General features: G+C 39.1%; 2 protein-coding genes across 11 annotated transcripts in view; one reads left to right on the top strand and one right to left on the bottom strand.

The window, feature by feature from the left end:
• Positions 1-15,901, top strand: part of DRC9 (dynein regulatory complex subunit 9) — a 57,383-nt gene extending 41,482 nt beyond the window's left edge. For all 5 annotated transcript variants that reach the window (XM_086401659.1, XM_086401638.1, XM_086401648.1 and 2 more), the window contains 5 exons: positions 908-1,069; positions 3,477-3,551; positions 11,766-11,897; positions 12,850-12,951; positions 15,403-15,901. In XM_086401659.1, the coding sequence (XP_086257785.1) occupies positions 908-1,069; positions 3,477-3,551; positions 11,766-11,897; positions 12,850-12,951; positions 15,403-15,534 (603 nt within the window). In that variant the 3' untranslated portion in view covers positions 15,535-15,901. The remainder of the gene's footprint in view (positions 1-907; positions 1,070-3,476; positions 3,552-11,765; positions 11,898-12,849; positions 12,952-15,402) is intronic.
• Positions 15,902-16,980: 1,079 nt separating this feature from the next.
• Positions 16,981-20,009, bottom strand: part of LRCH3 (leucine rich repeats and calponin homology domain containing 3) — a 107,499-nt gene continuing 104,470 nt past the window's right edge. For all 6 annotated transcript variants that reach the window (XM_086401429.1, XM_086401477.1, XM_086401463.1 and 3 more), the window contains one exon: positions 16,981-19,883. In XM_086401429.1, the coding sequence (XP_086257555.1) occupies positions 19,755-19,883 (129 nt within the window). In that variant the 3' untranslated portion in view covers positions 16,981-19,754. The remainder of the gene's footprint in view (positions 19,884-20,009) is intronic.

Below are 20,009 nucleotides of genomic sequence, written 5' to 3'. Positions count from 1 at the left end.
AGCCATACAAAGATTGAATCTTGCTATTTTTGACAATATGGATGGACATTGAGATTATCATGCAAAGTGAAATAAGTCAGACAAAGAAAGATAAATACTGTATAATTTCACTCATATGTGGAATCTAAAACAAGCAAACAAAAATAGATGAACAAACCAAACCAAAACAAACATGTAGAACAGAGTAGTCGGTCCCAGAAGGGGAAAGGGTTGGGGGTAAGAAACGGGTAAAGCAGGGGTGTCAACTATATGGTGACGGATGGAAACTAAATTTTCGGTGTTGAGCACCGAATGTATACAATGTATACAATGTATACAATGTATACATTGTAATGTATACAGAAGTTGAAATATCAATATAATGTTGCACACATGAAGCTGATGTAATTTTATAAACCAATGTTAATGCAATTAAAAAAAGAGAAGTTGCCAAGCACTTTGCAACCTGGGAAGAATTTTCAAATACATTGTCAATTAATCCTTATAATTACTTGCTAAGATATTTCAGGCAGGGTGGATATTAATGTTTCTATTGTAAAGAAGGTGAGACTTGGAGAGTTTAACTGATGTGTCCTAATTCACACAATTGGCGGGGCTTGGGTGGGAAGTTAGGTCTTTTGATCATTTAGTCCAGTGCTCTTTCCACTAAAATGAAATAGTAATGGGAAATCTGTGTGGATACAGGATACCCAAATAATGTGCCTAGGGAAGAATCCCACAGTCTTAGAACTGCTTTTCATTTTCATTTATACTATCCATGATTATTGGGTAAATTTCTCATAGTGTGATAGCAGAAAAACAGATCCAGTTCCCTGTTGATATGTAAGTACAAAAGCTTAAGCTGCTGACTGAGCTGAATGGAGGTAGAATGCATTTTAATTTAGAAATCTGGTCTTAACCTCTACAGAATCGGAATGAATATATTGCTCACCTCAAGGACCAGTTGCAAGAGATGAAGGCAAAAACCAATATGGAGAATCGCTATATGAAGAGAAACACAGAACTGCAGATTTCCCAGACCCAGAAAAAATGTAGCAAAACAGAAGAGCTCTTGCTGGAAGAGATTGAGGTGATCACTGTTAATTAGGAATGAATCTAATGACTGGCTTTCAAACTGTCACTCCCGATATTTCAGCCGACAAAGGAGGTGCGAGAGGGAGACTTCTCTGATCTTTGTTCTCTCTCTCCAGCAACCCTAACATTTGAGGTTAAAGACAAAAAAAGGATGAAGACTTGCTTTTTTACAAGCAGAGATTCTGATGGGGTATAGCTTACATCTCCTGATTTTTTGTAAGGACTTTGAAATTGGTTGTACTTTCTTCTCTTGGTCACTTTATCCTTAGTTTATGAAGCCGCCTGCCATTTCTTCTGGTAATTACAGGAGAGGGCAAAACAAGATACTCAGTAACTGTAGGTTTTTGCTGCTACTTTTCTTACCCAACCAATATTTTTCATCCTGCCATTCAGTTCAGTTCAGTTCAGTTCAGTCACTCAGTCATGTCCGACTCTTTGCAACCCCATGAATCACAGCACGCCAGGCCTCCCTGTCCATCACCAACTCCCAGAGTTCACTGAGACTCACGTCCATCGAGTCAGTGATGCCATCCAGCCATCTCATCCTCTGTCGTCCCCTTCTCCTCCTGCTCCCAATCCCTCCCAGCATCAGAGTCTTTTCCAATGAGTCAACTCTTTGCATGAGGTGACCAAAGTACTGGAGTTTCAGCTTTAGCATCATTCCTTCCAAAGAAATCCCAGGGCTGATCTCCTTCAGAATGGACTGCTTGGATCTTCTTGCAGTCCAAGGAACTCTCAAGAGTCCTCCAACACCACAGTTCAAAAACGTCAATTCTTCGGCACTCAGCTTTCTTCACAGTCCAACTCTCACATCCATACATGACCACAGGAAAAACCATAGCCTTGACTAGACGGACCTTTGTTGGCAAAGGAATGTCTCTGCTTTTCAATATGCTGTCTAGGTTGGTCATAACTTTCCTTCCCAGGAGTAAGCGTCTTTTAATTTCATGGCTGCAGTCACCATCTGCAGTGATTTTAGAGCCCCAAAAAATAAGGTCTGACACTGTTTCCACTGTTTCCCCATCTATTTCCCATGAAGTGATGGGACCCGATGCCATGATCTTCGTTTTCTGAATGTTGAGCTTTAAGCCAGCTTTTTCACTCTCCACTTTTACTTTCATCAAGAGGCTTTTTAGTTCCTCTTCACTTTCTGCCATAAGGGTGGTGTCATCTGCATATCTGAGGTTATTGATATCTCTCCCGGCAATCTTGATTCCAGCTTGTGCTTCTTCCAGCCCAGCGTTTCTCATGATGTACTCTGTCTATAAGTTAAATAAGCAGGGTGACAATATACAGCCTTGACGAACTCCTTTTCCTATTTGGAACCAGTCTGTTGTTCCATGTCCAGTTCTAACTGTTGCTTCCTGACCTGCATACAGGTTTCTTAAGAGGCAGGTCAGGTGGTCTAGTAGTCCCATTTCCTGAAGAATTTTCCACAAATCCTGCCATTAAGAAATACAAAATTTAGAGAGCTGAACTCCATGCACACCTAAATTTATATTAATAGAAATGAAAAGTCACAGTGAAAAGTATCAGTAGAAAGAAACAAGGGTAGACCCTCATTTTAGAGGAAAAAGGCTATTTTCCCCCCTGCATGGAACTCATTCAGTTCATTCAGAGCAGTGTTTAAGAAATTTTGCCCTTAAGTCATAGAAATAACCTACTTCAAATAACATATATTTACATTAAGAAAACTCAAAACTTATTTCCAGATTTCTTTAAATCATACCCTCTCTTAAAGACATTTAATTTAATTAAAATTTTAAAATCTCTTTATATAGCTCAGTACCAAACTTGTCATATTGTACTTAGAACTACAAATTTTCATTTCCAAATTACAGATAAATAGTAACATGTTGTATACTTCCTGGAAACTTTTTCTAAAAATAATCATTTGGGGAGGAGGCTAAATGGCTAAAAGAACAAGATGCTGGCGAGAAGGAACAAACATTAGTCAAGCATGTCATCTGCATGCAGTAGGGGGACTCCGTTCTTTGAGTCCCTGCTTATCGGAAAGCTTATTTCCCAAGTGTGGCTTAAGACTATGACAGCAAACACTTTTTTGCACTCTGGAATGTCCTTTTGTAGGCCTGAGAACCTTGTGCCCTTGAAGCACTGTTTCTCTCTTTAAATGGACAGCACTTTCCAGGCAACAGGATTATGGCCCTCTTGCTCTGGGCTGTTGCCTGTGCCTAACACAGTGCCCGACATGACTCAGATGTGTTGTGAACATGAACTGAATTCAGGGAAACGGCATTGCTGCTCTGGAGGAATACCGTGAAGTTCTTAGGATCCCAGCTGGTAGAGAAAACTTGTCCTGCTGTTACAGCTACACCCTTAATCTTGAGAACTCACTTGCAGCCCTGTTGGGAAGAATTCTGATGTTGGTTTGTTATTCACAGAAGCTACGGCTGAAAACTGAAGAAGAGAACCGGATTCATGCCGAGATCGAACTGTTCCTTAGAAAGGAGCAGCAGGTGGGTCCCCAAACCTTTCTTATCCTCTGAAGTGTTTGTTTCCCACTTATAAAATGCCAAGGACAGCAAAACAATTTTTTTTAAGGAAAGAAAAATCGACCGTAATCGTACCAGCCTAATAAAAGAGCTATATAGCCCATGTTTTCTGTATAAGTTATCCATCTGGATAAATGTTTTATAAAGCTGTAATTTGGGTACAGGTAAAATTTTGTCATTTAGTATTATAAAAGGCACTATTTTCTTGTTCTTATATTGCCTCATAGTCATAATTTTAAATTTCCTGATTTTTTTAAAATTATAAAAGTAACATTCTTAGTTGTGTGAAGATTTTTTAAAAATTGCCTGTTGTTTTTTCACCCATATTTTTCATTTTATCATAGTCTCCTTGTAAAATAATTAATTTTAAATGGTTTTATAATGTTCCACAGAGTAGTTATTCTATAATTTATTTGTTACTCTTTGTTCTGGATATTTAGGTTATTTCCAAAGTTTTGTTACTGTAAATAATGCAGTAATGAAAGGTTGGCCCAAATGACTGTTTTCTTCACCGCAATTATTTGCTAAAAGTAAATCTCAAGCCTGAGATTATTATTTGAGAGACTGGTATTTTGTGACTTTTGATAAATATTGCTAGTAGTCTCTGTTTTACACTGACATCAGCAAGGGACACAGGTACTAATTTGAAGGTATCCTCAATGGAACTAACTGCTTTAGATATTTTTTTTTAAGTCTGCTAGTTTAATGAGTTGTTTTATTTTGCCTTTTTTTTTTTTGCTTACTAATGGAATTGACCATTTTTTCCACATATTTATTTACTCACTTTATTTCTTATTGTGTGAATTATGAAATTATTCATATAATTATATAAATTATGTGACTGAAATGGTTTGAATTAGTATTTCCAATACTAGTAACAAAACAAGCTGGATGGAAAGAACCTTTCAAAATATCTCTGTTGGCTGAATAAGGAAAAAAATTTCCAACTTACTCATGATATAGCCTACCTTTGAGAAAGCTGATGAAGTTTTAGTAAATAATTCCAAATTTGTGGTTAAAGAAGATGATTTCTAGATGCTGTCTCACAGGGCTTTACTGAAAAACATATCACTAGGCTATTAGAACCTGCACCCCTGCAATTTCAGGATTATGAGTCATGTTACCTACCTCAAATGTGAGATATAGAGCAAGTATTTGATAACAGTCAGATGAATTGGTGGATAAATGGATGTTGGATGGATAAAGTTAGTGTTACCCAGATCTTCAGCCCAATAACATAAGCAATACATAGATACTTTTTAATGAAAAATTTGAAACAGTACAGAAATGTATAGATTTTTAAAAGTGAAAGCTCTCTTAATTACTCCCATTTTCAAGTATTTCTTCCATATCTTTTTCTTTTCATGTATGTTCTTGTGTATATACCTAAATGCTTACTTGTTTTTAGTATTTATTTATTTATATTTGTTTTGACATAAATTGGATATGTATATATTTTATACATATATATAGTATATATATATCATAGTATATATTTTTTACAGACCCAGTTTTTTTTTTAATTTGCATTGTCTTTAATTTTTTCTAAAGCAGTATATTTGGTGTATAATATGCCAAAGAGGGGATATACCAAGGTTTAGGTAACCATCTTTCTCTCAGTGGACATGCCTCTAAGTGCAGGCTATATGGAAAGGCTATTCATTTTTGTATATTGTTCTAGATTCCTTATGTCCCCTCATATTAGTTTTTAATGGTTTTCAAGTTGGTTCATTTGGATTTTCTAGGTAGAAAATCTTGCTGTTGTCCAGTTGCTAAGTCGTATCTGACTCTGCAACCCCCTGGACTGCAGCACGCCAGACTTTCTTTCCTGCCCTTCACCATCTCCCTGAGTTTGCTCAAACTCATATCCTTTGAGTCAATGATGCCATCCAACCATCTCATCCTCTGTCACCCCCTTCTATTGACGGTAAATAATAGCAGTTTCCTATTTCCCCTCTCATTATTTATACATCCGTTTCCATTTTGTGGCTTATTGTATACATAGAATGGCAAGTGTAATGTTTAGTAGTATTACTAAAATAATACTGTGGCACTGTTTCTCTACGGTTGGTTTTAATGGTGTTTCAGTCAGTATTATACATGAATTATTCATGGTCATGACGAGTTTCTCATGTGAAAGTTAGGGTTCCTTGGGAGAAAGTAGGACCCTGCAACTTGGAATGGGAATTCCTGGTATGTAATTTACATTCTTGAAACCCCACGTCACCGTAAGCCTCTCTTGCTGGTGGAAGTCGCCTGCCCTCCTATGTCTGAGGAGATTAGTCTTATTTTCCCTGAAAGCCCTGTGATAATAACTGCATCTGAGGCAGATGCTTTGAAAAGGGATGCTAGCTCTCAAGACCTAGTGCAATCACCCCTTTTGTCCATGGTTCCATCACTAGAGTCAAATCTCAGAGGGTTCCAGGCTCGTATATAACTCGGATGACTATAACTTAGAAGGACATAACTTACATTCTAAAAGAATTACAAGACTTTACTGATATATATTGGCATAAGCCCTGGAGACAGGTATGAGAATGGATTCTAAGGTTGTTGGGCCAAGGAAGGTAGAATAGAACACTGGATTAGGTCGAGTTCATTGATGTGGACCTGTTTACTAGAGAGTCTGGATTTAATGTGTTAGCTTGTGCAGCTGGAGGTGACTCTTAACAGTTTGCTTGATTGGTTAGTTAAAACCTGGACTCATTTAATTAAGTGGAGATGTCAGTGCTTCTTTGCTATAATGGAGGAGAGAATTCAAAAGACTTAGGGAGATAGGAATACAATGTGAATTTATCATGTGTGGTCTAACACCGACTCAAACACCCACCTCTAACAAGTTTCTGTGAGACACTCCTTCCTAGAAGACAGTTCTTTACTAATGCATCCAGTTCAGTTCAGTTCAGTCACTCAGTCGTGTCTGACTCTCTGTGACCCATGGACCGCAGCATGCCAGGCCTCCCTATCCATCACCAACTCCTGGAGTTTACCCAAACTCATGTCCATTGAGTCAGTGATGCCATCCAACCATCTCATCCTCTGTCATCCCCTTCTCCTCCTGCCTTCAATCTTTCCCGGCATCAAGGTCTGTTCAAATAAGTCAGCTCTTCGCATCAGGTGGCCAAAGTATTGGAGTTTCAGCTTCACATCAGTCCTTCCTATGAACACCTAGGACTGATCTCCTTTAGGATGGACTGGTTGAATCTCCTTGCAGTCCAAGGGACTCTCAAGAGTCTTCTCCACACCACACTTTAAAAGCATCAATTCTTCTGCACTCAGCTTTCTTTATAGTCCAACTCTCACATCCATACATGACTATTGGAAAAACCATAGCCTTGACTAGATGGACCTTTGTTGACAAAGTAATGTCTTTGCTTTCTAATATGCTGTCTAGGTTGGTCATAAAATTTCTTCCAAGGAGTAAGCGTCTTTTAATTTCATGGCTGCAGTTACCATCTGCAGTGATTTTGGAGCCCCCAAAAATAAAGTCTGCCACTGTTTCCCCATCTATTTTCCATGAAGTGATGGGACTGGATGTCATGATCTTAGTTTTCTAAATGTTGAGCTTTAAGCTAACTTTTTTACTCTCCTCTTTCACTTTCATCAAGAGGCTTTTTAGTTCTTCTTCTCTTTATGCCAAAAGGGTGGTGTCATCTGCGTATCTGAGGTTATTGATATTTCTTCTGGCAATCTTGATTCCAGCTTGTGCTTCATCCAGCCCAATGTTTCTCATGATGTACTCTGCATATAAGTTAAATAAGCAGGGTGACAATATACAGCCTTGATGTACTCCTTTTCCTATTTGGAACCAGTCTGTTGTTCCATGTCCAGTTCTAACTGTTGCTTCCTGACCTGCATACAGGTTTCTCAAGAGGCAGATCAGGTGGTCTGGTATTCCCATCTCTCAGAATTTTCCAGTTTGTTGTGATCCGCACAGTCAAAAGCTTTGGCATAGTCAATAAAGCAGAAATAGATATTTTTCTGGAACTCTCTTGCTTTTTCAATGATCCAGCAGATGTTGGCCATTTGATCTCTGGTTCCTCTGCCTTTTCTAAAACCAGATTGAACATCTGGAAGTTGATGGTTCACTTATTGCTGAAGCCTGACTTGGAGAGTTTTGAGCATTACTTTATTAGCGTGTGAGATGAATGTAATTGTGTGGTAGTTTGAGCATTCTTTGGCATTGCCTTTCTTTGGAATTGGAATGAAAACTGCCCTTTTCCAGTCCTGTGGCCACTGCTGAGTCTTTCAAATTTGCTGGCATATTGAGTGCAGCACTTTCACGGCATCATCTTTCAGGATTTGAAATAGCTCAACTGGAATTCCATCACCTCCGCTAGCTTTGTTCGTAGTGATGCTTCCTAAGGCTTTGACTTGACTTTGCATTCCAGGATGCCTGGTTCTGAGTGAGTGATCACACCATCGTAATTATCTGGGTTGTGAAGATCTTTTTTGTACAGTTCTTCTGTGTATTCTTGCCACCCTTCTTAATATCTTCTGCTTCTGTTAGGTCCATACCATTTCTGTCCTTTATTGAGCCCATCTTTGCATGAAATGTTCCCTTGGTATCTCTGATTTTCTTGAAGAGATCTCTAGTCTTTCCCATTCTGTTGTTTTCCTCTTTCTTTGCACTGATCATTGAGGAAGGCTTTCTTATCTCGCCTTGCTATTCTTTAGAACTCTGCATTCAAATGGGTATATTTTTCCTTTTCTCCTTTGCTTTCTGCTTCTCTTGTTTTCAAGGTATTTGTAAGGCCTCCTTAGACAGCCATTTTGCCTTTTTGCATTTCTTTTTCTTGGGGATGGTCTTGATCCCTGTCTCCTGTACAATGTCACGAACCTCATTCCATAGTTCATCAGGCACTCTATCTATCAGATCTAGGCCCTTAAATCTATTTCTCACTTCCACTGTATAATCGTAAGGGGTTTGATTTAGGTCATACCTGAATGGTCTAGTGGTTTTCCCTACTTTCTTCAATTTAAGTCTGAATTTGACAATAAGAAGTTCATGATCTGAGCCACAGTCAGCTCCCTGTCTTGTTTTTGCTGACTGTATAGAGCTTCTCCATGTTTGGCTGCAAAGAATATAATCATTCTGATTTCGGTGTTGACCATCTGGTGATGTCCGTATGTAGTCTTCTCTTGTGTTGTTGGAAGAGGGTGTTTGCTATGACCAGTGAGTTCTCTTGGCAAAACTCTACTAGCCTTTGCCCTGCTTCATTCTGTACTCCAAGGCCAAATTTGCCTGTTACTCCAGGTGTTTCTTGACTTCCTACTTTTGCATTCCAGTCCTCTATAATGAAAAGGACATCTTTTTTGGGTGTTAGTTCTAAAAGGTCTTGTAGGTCTTCATAGAACTGTTCAACTTCAGCTTCTTAGATAGGGGAATACCTGCATCCTTGAAAAGCCCTGTGCTTGCTTTCTTATGTAGGCCAGGTAAGACCACAGGTGATGCCAGTCCTGATTTCAGTGGAGTTGGTAGGATCATGGAGTGCCAGAGGACATGTGGCTGCACTTAACTACAGGGAGGTACTGGGATAAAGCAGTACTTGAGCTATACAGCAGAGAAAAAGTCCAAATCTAGTAGCCAAAAACTTGATTTGAATCACCACAATGAAGAGTCGTGGCCTCTCACCCAGGTTCCAAACCAAGTAAATTCACAGACCCAGAGCCCCTTGATTGAGGGCAGCAGGTCCCCCTGAAGGTGAACTCACTAGCAACTGTTCACTTGTACAAGTAATGCAATTGAATCTTCCTCTAAGCCTTACCCAAGGGACCTACTTGTTAGAGTGACTATGCACTGGAAAAAAGAAAATACCCAGACCTTTTGAGGTTACTGAGCATTGGCTCTGAATTGATGCTAATTCCTGGGGATTCAAGACAACACTGTGGACCCTTCTCAAAATGGGTGATTATGATGGTCAGGTGATAGATGGAGACTTAAATCTGATTACTCTGGGCTCACTTTTCTATGGCTCTACCCTATGGTTATTTTCCCCAGTTACTGAACATATGGTTGGAGTAAGACATACTTGGTAACAGAATTTTCACCTTGGCTCCTGATTCATGGAGTGAGGGCCATTATGATAGGAAGGGCCTAAGAGAAGCCATCCCTACCAAGATAGTGAACATAAGCAGTACTGTAGTCTCAGTGTAACTGCTGAAATTAATGCCAACATCAAAGACTTCGAAGTGGAGGTAGTGACATTGATCACATTCCCATTCAAGTCAGCTGTTTGGCCTGTGCCATTGAATGATCTTGGAGAGTGACTGTGGACTAATGTAAATATAATCGAATGGTGACTCCAACTGCAGATACTGTTCCAGATGTCATATCTTTACTGGAGAAAATCTTGAACAGCAGCTATTAACTTGACTAAACTCCCTGTCTCCAAACTCATTTCGAAAAAACTGCAGAAACACTTTACTTTTACCTGGCTGGGCCAGCAGTACACACTCACAGTTGCATCAATTCTGTGTCTGCTCTCTCTGCCACATTACGGTCGCAGAGATCATTGCCTGCTTTGACTTTCCACGAGACCCCTAGTAGCTTACTGCGTTATGCCAATTCTATCTGATGAATAGAAGCAAGGATTTTAGATGACTTAGTGAGACACATGAATTAGAAGGTGGGAGACAAACTAGTTTTGATAATAATTCTGTATCATTATCATTCAGTTAGGGGACAGAAACCACATTGGTAATTTGAGCAGGGAACATATTAAGAAAAGAATCATTAACTGCTAATAAGGGATTGGCTAAAAAGGAAGGATACAAGAGAACTCTAGGGCTGGAGGACAGTATCCAAGGGAGGAATAAATATTTGCTTTGTTGCCTGGGTCAGAGCTGGTTTACAGCTAGTGGGGTAAAGCTGGCAAGCAGGGAACTGTAGACTGTGTTTGGCAAGCAAGACTCTGTCTGTTGTGTTAGTAGAAGTTGGTGAACAAGTGCCATTGAGTATGCCACGTCCATGACACCATCAGCTGTGCCCAGAAACAAAGGAGGAAGCACATGGGAACCAAGGAGAGAAGCTCCTCCGTCATGTCCCTCTAGCACCCTCTACTGACAAAGCTGAATATTGTGCCCGTTTGCAGAAAGAAGTGTTTGCTGCAATCATCCAGTCTTACAAAGCTGGTCAGTGAAGGATGATTTGGAATTGAGAGGCAATAAATTGATAACTGACACAAATGGGGATTTTATGACATTTAGGCTGTAGATTTATGGTAGGTAAGCCTTATCAAGTTAATAAAGTTTCCTTTTAGTCAAATCTTGCTAAGTTTTTTTTTTTCTTCTTAATCAGGAATGAAGATTGAGTTTTATGAGATGGATTTTTTTTTAAATCCATTGAGAAGATATGATTTCTTTTAATGTGTTAATAAGTTAAAATATATTAGTAGACTTGTTGATGTTGAATCATCTTTAAATTTGGGGGATAAATCTACTCTGTTCATAATTTATGATTCTTTTACTAGACTGTTAGAATTACAGATTTTTATTTTGTATTTATGTATTCCATAAATGAGATTATTCTATAGATTCATTTTTGGTGCTTCTTTGTTGTACTGTGATCAGTGATGCTAGCTAGCTTAATAGAAACAGAACAAAATAGATTATTACCTGTTCCTTGAAACTGGTAAAATTCAGTCATAAATAGTCTGGTTGGGTAAAGGAGAGATGTTTGGCTCCCTTTTCTGTTTTTTAAATGATTATTGATGTCATTTCTTAAAAAAACTTTTTGAGTCATTTTTGGTAACTTACGTCTTCCTGGAAATAATCCATTTCATCAAAATATTCATTTTGAATTTATTAGTACAAAGATACGCACTGTAGTCTCTTACAGTTTAAATTTGCTTTTATTTCTGAACTTATCTTTTACATCCTTTATTTTTAAAAGTTTGTGTCTTCTGTGTTTCTTGCTAAGACTTGTCAAAGGTTTGACCACATTTTAATGTTTTTTTCTTTTCCAAATAGAAGCTTTAGCATCCCTGAAGTTTCCCTCCCACCCCATTCCCAATCAATAAACCACCAATCCCCCCCCCAAAGTAACCATTATTCTGACTTCTTTCCCTATAGAACAGTCATGCTTGTTCTTGAACCTCATATACATGATTTCATACAGTCTATACTGTTTCATGTCTGGCCACATTTTAATGTTTGTTTTTTTTTTCTTCCACATAGAAGCTTGAGGAGAAGCTAGAGTTCTGGATGGAGAAATTTGATAAGGACACAGAAATGAAACAGAATGAACTAAATGCCCTCAAATCTGCTAAGGCCAGTGACTTAGCACACCTTCAAGAACTTGCAAAGACGGTAAGGAAGGGGGAGTCTCAATAGCATTAAGGCAGAGCTCGCAGAAGTGGGCGGGAGCTGAGCTGCGTAGCTGGGGTACAATTTTTGGTCATGAAGTGGAGGTGTGCCTGTCAACCACTGGGATTCTTTTCTGATGATGATGATGTCCTCATTGATGGGACAATAACAGCAGCAGCCAACACTTGAAAGGGCTTAATCTGGCCTGGGCACTTTTCTAGTATTTTACTTTTTTTTTTTTCAGTCGTTCAAGTTGTGCCCAACTCTTTGTGACCCCATGGACTATACAGAATACTGGAGTGGGTAACCTTTCCCTTCTCCAGGGGATCTTCCCAACCCAGGGATCAAACCCAGATTTACATACATAACTTATTTTAACGCTATCCAAAACCCCTTGAGCTAGATACTATTTTAATTTCTACTTTAAGATCTCTGAAGATAATTTATAAATGATTTATAAAAACCTTCTGATTATGGTTTCATCATTGAATAAGTGTAGAACTTCTCAAATTTCTTTTAAAGGATGGTTATTTGTAGGTGTGCCTTCTATTAGTTTTTTATTACATTATTTTGATGTCATTAGCCACATATCAAAGTTAGTATTTCATTTTTATTAGAAAACTTTAAAGCAAATGTATTCAAGCTGAAAAAATTCGGGGGACAATTATAAAGCTAATGTGAATACTGACAATATAGGAATCAAGTAAATCTCTTTTTTGGAGGGTTTAATTTGGTATGGTTCATTTAAAAGTTTTTAATAAAAATGTAGGGCTGGGGAGTCCTCTGGTGGCCTAGTAGTTAGAATTCTGGGCTTTCACTGCCTTGGCCCTGGGTTCAGTCCCTGGTGGGAGAACTGAGATCCTGCAAGCCATGTGGCATGAACAAAAGAAGAGGGTCTGGGTGGGCCACAGCTTGGCTGGGTCCTGTAACACATGATTAATGTCTACTTTTGCAGATAAGGGAATATGAACAAGTCATCATTGAAGATCGTATAGAAAAGGAGAAGACCCGGAAGAAGAGAGAACAGGATGACTTGGAATTGAGGAGCATCATAAAGGTACAAAACCATACTTTGCATCTTGGGGCCTTTCCAATTCTGTAACTGGCTGAACACTGAGGAATGCAAAGCACCTCTCGTTTATTATCAAACACAGAGCAGGAGATCTGTGAGGAAGCATGACCTAATCATTGGAATTTGCCATAGTCCGTGGTGCAGGGAGACAGTTAGGAGGACATGCCCCCCAGTTTTTAATCTGGGACAGAAGAGGTGGTTAACAGTGGAAGCAAAGCCTAGACCTTGTGCCCAGAGGTCAAACTTATGAATACTATTTCTAATCAACAGAGCTCTTAAAAGAATTTTTTAATATCCCACTGCTTCTTAAGATCCTATTTATATTAGCGAGACTATCTGCTAGGTTTTTATAAGAGCTTTTCTCAAAAAAGGTGAAAGGGTAAGTAGTAGTTCAGAAACAAAAATTTTATATGAACTTGTATTTATTAGTGATGATGAAACTGACAAGTCAGATTGTGGGAAATATTTTCAAGCAAATATAACATCAGCTGCACTGAAACTGTACTGTTGAGGATTGCCCTTCTCTCTGAAAGACCATCTGTTGAGGCCCTGTGGTGTGCAAGCTGTGGCTTGGGATGTGTATAAGGGGGTGAACTAAGGAAGTAAGCTTTAAAGTGTAATACATTCAGGACCAGGTATTTAAACCCAAACTTGAGCTTTCCATTAGGAGAGAGTCCGATGTATAGTTAGCAATTGTTTATTGAGCTTCTATAGTGTTTTCTATTTGTTGAATTTCCTCAATTTAGAGCAAAACTGTAAGAAGTAGCTGAAGACCATTTTTGTTTTCATTAGTGGATTTGCTCTGTCTTTGGAGTTTAGTCTGATTTTAAAGCAGCCCAGACTGTATTCAGAACAGTTGTATCTAATGACCAAGATATTCAAGGGAGCTAACTAAATCCTTTTTGAAGGTGAGTTTTGATCCTTAAACATCTATTTCTGCTTTATTGACTATGCCAAAGCCTTTGACTCTGTGGATCACAATAAACTGTGGAAAATTCTTAAAGAGATGGGAATACCAGATCACCTGACCTGCCTCTTTAGAAATCTGTATGCGAGTCAGGAAGCAACGGTTAGAACTGGACATGGAACAGACTGGTTCCAAATAGGAAAAGGAGTATGTCAAGGCTGTATATTGTCACCCTGCTTATTTAACTTTTATGCAGAGTACATCATGAGAAACACTGGGGTGGAAGAAGCACAAGCTGGAATCAAGATTGCCAGAACTATCAATAACTTGAGATATGCAGATGACACCATCCTTATGGCAGAAAGTGAAGAACTAAAGAGTCTCTTGATGAAAGTGAAAGTGGAGAGTGAAAAAGTTGGCTTAAAGCTCAACATTCAGAAAACTAAGATCATGGCATCTGGCCCCATCACTTCATGGCAAATAGATGGGGAAACAGTGGAAACAATGGCTGACTTTATTTTTCTGGGCTCCAAAATCACTGCAGATGGTGACTGCAGCCATGAAATTAAAAGACGCTTACTCCTTGGAAGGAAAGTTATGACCAACCTAGATAGCATATTCAAAAGTAGAGACATCACTTTGCCAACAAAGGCCTGTCTAGTCAAGGCTATGGTTTTTCCAGTGGTCATGTATGGATGTGAGAGTTGGACTATAAAGAAAGCTGCGTGCTGAAGAATTGATGCTTTTGAACTGTGGTGTTGGAGAAGACTCTTGAGAGTCCCTTGGACTGCAAGGAGATCCAACCAGTCCATCCTAAGGGAGACCAGTCCTGGGTGTTCATTGGAAGGACTGATGTTGGAGCTGAAACTCCAATACTTTGGCCACCTGATGTGAAGAGCTGACTCATTTGAAAAGACCCTGATGCTGGGAAAGATTGAGGGCAGGAGGAGAAGGGGATGGCAGAGGATGAGATGGTTGGATGGCATCACCGACTCGGTGGTCATGGGTTTGGGTGGACTCCGGGAGTTGGTGATGGATAGGAGGCCTGGCGTGCTGCGGTTCATGGGATCCTAGAGTTGGACAGGACTGAGCGACTGAACTGAATCAATCATTAGAGATTGAAATGCACCAGGAAACCTACTGAATCATCTATAGTTTATCTGCACATTTTTGACTGAGTTACCTATGGTTCAGGCAACTAGCATCCCTTTTGGAGCAAATGGTTTTTAGATTTGGGGAACTTGAATGTTCATAAAGAGCAGCAGTACAAGGTAATCAGGTTTCTACATGCAAAGGAAAGTCAGGCCTAATCAGATTCCTTTTATTTTTACTCCTTGAGAACTTTAGAGTGTAGGACTTCAAGCTGCAGAACAGACTAGCACTGCTTTAAGGCATGCTTGGCCATTTCTGTGTCTCAGAGACCATCTTCACAGAAGTTAGTTTATGAAAAAACCATCCCCATGCATAGAAGAAAAATGCAGCTTGTCAGGCATACTACAAAGTATACTCACTTCCCTGTTCTCTTTCAGCTCCAGGCCTGGTGGCGAGGCACTGTGGTGCGGAGAGAAATTGGTGGTTTCAAAATGCCTAAGGACAAAGATGACAGCAAGGATGTAAAAGGAAAAGGCAAAGAGAAGGACAAGAGGAGAGGCAAGAAGTGACCGAGTTATCTTTTCTGTTGGTGCTCTGGAGATGGGAAGGAGGACCTGAACGGAGTTAAGAAATGTCTTTCACAGATTAACTCATCTATGGGTTGTTTCTTATTTGGATACTCCTAGGTGAGGCTTGGTTACACTAGGTCACTTTGCCTGCTATACTAGTTTTCAAACCCTGAATTAGGATTATACTGTGACTTCGGGCTTCTTCGTAACTTGAACCATCCCCCCTTCCCCCCCCCCAAATAACTGCTGGGAATATGTATTTTTACAAGTCTTGTGAAGATTCCTTTTGCTCTTGCTCACCAGACAAAAAAAAAAAAAAGCACACAATCTTATAGTGATGCATTAAAACGTCAGTAATTTCCTGTAACATCTCTGATTCTGACTCTTCAATTTGCCTATTGTGAAAAATGATAGTAGTAAAAGCAAAAGTGAGGTGTTCAGTAGGAACTACAAGGTGATGTTTCAATGGCACCCCACTCCAGCACTCTTGCCTGGAAAATCCCATGGATGGAGGAGCCTGGTGGGCTGCAGTCCATGGGGTTGCGAAGAGTTGGACATGACTGAGCAACTTCACTTTCACTTTTCCCTTTCCTGCATTGGAGAGGGAAATCGCAACCCACTCCAGTGTTCTTGCCTAGAGAATCCCAGGGACGGGGGAGCCTGTTGGGTGCCGTCTATGGGGTCACACAGAGTCAGACATGACTGACGTGACTTAGCAGCAGCAGCAGCAGCATAATACATACACAGTAAAGTTTTAATAAAGGTTGGTGCTTGCCTTTTAAATTTATTATCACTTTACTGTTGTTTTTTTTTTAATGGGGAATGTCACATAAGAACATATATCTTATTATAAACTGCTTCAGCTCCTTTTCTGGGAAATAGGTAGGGATATAAATGATAAATGGAAGATAGAAATGCGATGTCAGGATATACAACCCATACATAGGAAAGACAGAAGATACAGGTCAGTGGGGAGATGAGTTTGGAGATATTTTTGATAAGTGAGATACTAGGGCCTATAGCTGCTTTGCTTATTACTCAATGACTGTCATCTTATGGGGTATTAAGACTGAAAAAGGTAACACATGTGAAAATCCTAACCTGTGCCTGGCACAACAAGCTTAGTCATGTTCTTTTAAAAGAACACGAGCCCACTCATGGGGTCACTCTTGGCTTGATTAATCAGAACAGAACTGTCTTGGAACATTAAGACAATTACAGAACAGTTGGAAATTTCTGAGAAAAGCTTTCCAGATATGTAATATTTCAAAATTAAGCCATACCTAACTCCAAATATAAGACAATACTTGTATCTACACTTCCTTTAAAAAGTACGTTTTGATCTCAAGGGGCTATTACGAGTTTCTACCAATGTTCCATCAGAGAATTTACCCTTTTATTTCCCAAGGAAACCATGCGTTAGATATGAACATTTTCACATCAGCCTTTAATTTCATGCTACTGAAGTGTTGTCTTTTATTTTAATGTCAATATGTAAAGTGGCATACAGGCAATTTAAAATAACATACATGATACTGACATATTTATTCTTAGAACTTATGCATTATATTTACACACATACAAATATAGGACAGTGTTTTACAAAATTATTTTTTTACTAATTACACGTTTATAACATTTTCAGAAATAAAATGAAATCTGCTATAAACCATCTTATTGCAATATGTATAAAAAGTTTCTAAATATCCATGTTTTCCTTCATTTCTATAACCATTTAAGCGCTTAGTTTTAAAAAATTCATCACACTCATCAGCATAGTTATCTATCATTAGTCATTGCTGGACTGTTACCAAGTAGAGAAATCAGACTCCTGATTAGCTGTGAAGCTATATTTTCAAAAGCTATTAAGGAAAGTGACCTACAGCTACTAAGTGTCCTACTCTATTCTAGTCAAGTACAGAGGCCCCTCCTCCCATGAGTTGTTTCCAGAGAAAATTGTTTGGAGTGCTAACCTAGTATGAGTTTGAAAGCCCAGAAACCTGTTGACTTAAAGTCTCCACAGTTGACAGGGGCCCTGGTGGGCAGGCACTCAGCCTTTTCTTCATTCACGCTTCAGTGCTGGGCCGCTCGCTGCTTCAGTAGGAAGCTCATAAATGGTCAGGTGGATGTGTTACAAAGTCATCTTCAGCTTATGTTAGAGTCTAGCAAGGCTAAATGTTAAATTTTTTTTCCAGCTTAAAAAAAAGAAAAAAGGTACATACAAAATACTGAGTACAAAAATTTTCCAACATGACTTGTTTTGCATCTTGACATAGAAAAGACATTAATATATTTTATATTTTTCTTTCATTATTAACCAAAACTATACACAAATATTTTCTAACAATTCAAACATAAATTTGAATTAGTTTGGTAAAATATATGAATAAGGTTTCATGCCAAGTATAAAATTTGAAATAAATTAAAAAGGTCCAATTATTCCCATGGGAAAATTAGTCACAAATGTTCCAAATGTTGCATTGTGTATGTTGATTGGGATTATTCCTTGCACAATATGTGACAAATAGTGGCCTTTGCTGAGTTTCATTTCAAATTGTTCTCTATAATCTGGAGATTATACTGAGGTTTAACACTGACTAGAAGTAAAAATACTTAATAGTTAAAATTCTAAACAAGCTGTATGATTGGTGGGTCTGTTTGGAACTGTAAATATAATGGGGTCTGGCTCTAAGCACTTAAAATACATTTTACTTTTGTAAAGACCCTGAAGGATTGGGCTTTTGAGCTCAGATGTTTTGTATTATATAAGGTTAAACCTGTGATGACAAGGAGAAAACATTACTTTGACCAGATACACAACATGACTTTATCCAAAGTTACTTTTAGATGCTGCTACATGATAAAAAAGAGAGGACATTATGCTTAAATATGCACACTGGTAAAGAAACTCCAGAACAATTAACAACAGGAAAAAACTTAGATAACTAGTATCTTCACTTACTCTATTTACTTGGTTTACAAAGGCAGTGAATACCAGAAGATACCACTGACAACTAAAAGGGGCTCAAAATAGAGGGGGAAAAAGACCCAAGTGGCTTAGATTTGAATAAAGGTTTTGTGTTGTCTGAGCCGTGGGTCATTTTACTACACTCACAGTTTAGTAAATAAGGCACTGGTGGGGGAGCTAGATGAAAAGACAGCAGCTGTTTTAAAATGCTACAAGAGCTTTAATTCAGCTATGGAAACTGGCCCTTAGCTGAAAGAAATGTAAGAAATTTGGCTTTTCCTTTATTTTCATAATCATCCGTTAGTTGGGGAGCTGGAAGTGAATCTGCCGTGTGTGACTGGAAGATGTTCGCAGATCCAGGCATCCTGGTAGCAGCTTGGGGGGAGGGGGGAAGGGGTGCGCTCAGAGAAGTCAATACACAGATGCAGAGTGCCACGTGCTACCAGCCTGAAGATGTGGAACCTGTGTGTAGAGTGCTTGATTAGAGTAACAGTGGGATGGTATATGGGTCCAACCTCTGAGTGGTGCTAGGGGGAGACCTAGGACACTGGCCTTAAATACCACAGTATTTGTTTCATTGGTTCACTATACAAAATCTGGAGTGTTTACATTTTTTTTGGACAGTCCAAGTATAATATAGCTTTTCATCTTCAATGTGGCAGAGAAACACAGTGGAGTCATCACTCCCCCAAATTATACAAATATCTAGTTTGGAACAATGGTCTTCACTACAGGGAACACCTGGAATGGTTGTTGAAATGCAGATACCCAGGCTCACTGTAGACCCACTGAATGGGAATTTGTATTTTAACAAATTCTCCAGGAGATTCTAATGAACAACCACATTTTGAAACCTGTGGATTCCAGAGGGCTTGGAAACAGGTAAAAATAAAAGCATGTCTGTGCCTTCCAGAGAGCCAAATACCCTTCCAAGAAGTCAGTCTTCAGTATTTAAAAGAGCCCACTCTAGAAAAGCACAGCCAGGCTGGGCGTCAGTGTTGGAATGACTTCATTACTTCTCAGTAATGAAGTTTCATTTGTGAAAACCAACCATGTCTTCATAAACAATTCAATGCAAGTTGATATAACCTCCCCTAAAATGGAGAAATGAAGCAAAATATTCCTGTCAGGAATCATGGAAACAGTCCCTTTTGAGAACACGTAAGCGCTTTGTTAAGCAGATGGCGGGCAGCAGCAGTCACGCTGTCCTGTTCCACTTTGGCCAGGCCATTGCCCAAGGTGCCGGGAGTCCTTACACAGCAGATAACTGGTGCTGCTGCTGCTGCTTGGGTGGGGCAAGTTCCAGGAGAGCCTGGACCGTCATGGCAACCTGGCTCAAACCTTTCTCTTCTAAAATGTGGAGAGGCAAACATAATTGCTCCTGAAATGGGACAACGTGACATAAAAACAAAAGAGAAAAGAGGATGAATGTCACAGAAGTGAAAAGAAAAAAAATGCATCTCTTCTCTCCCTCATAATAACGAATTGAGATATGAAAAGTCAGTAG

This window comes from Bos grunniens, chromosome 1 (genome assembly GCF_055505025.1).
Source record: "Bos grunniens cultivar Pamir isolate PY7600 chromosome 1, Bosgru_T2T1.0, whole genome shotgun sequence".
NCBI lineage: Eukaryota > Metazoa > Chordata > Mammalia > Artiodactyla > Bovidae > Bos > Bos grunniens.
Note: the sequence above shows the minus strand (reverse complement) of the source record. Positions and strands in the feature narration are given on the sequence as shown.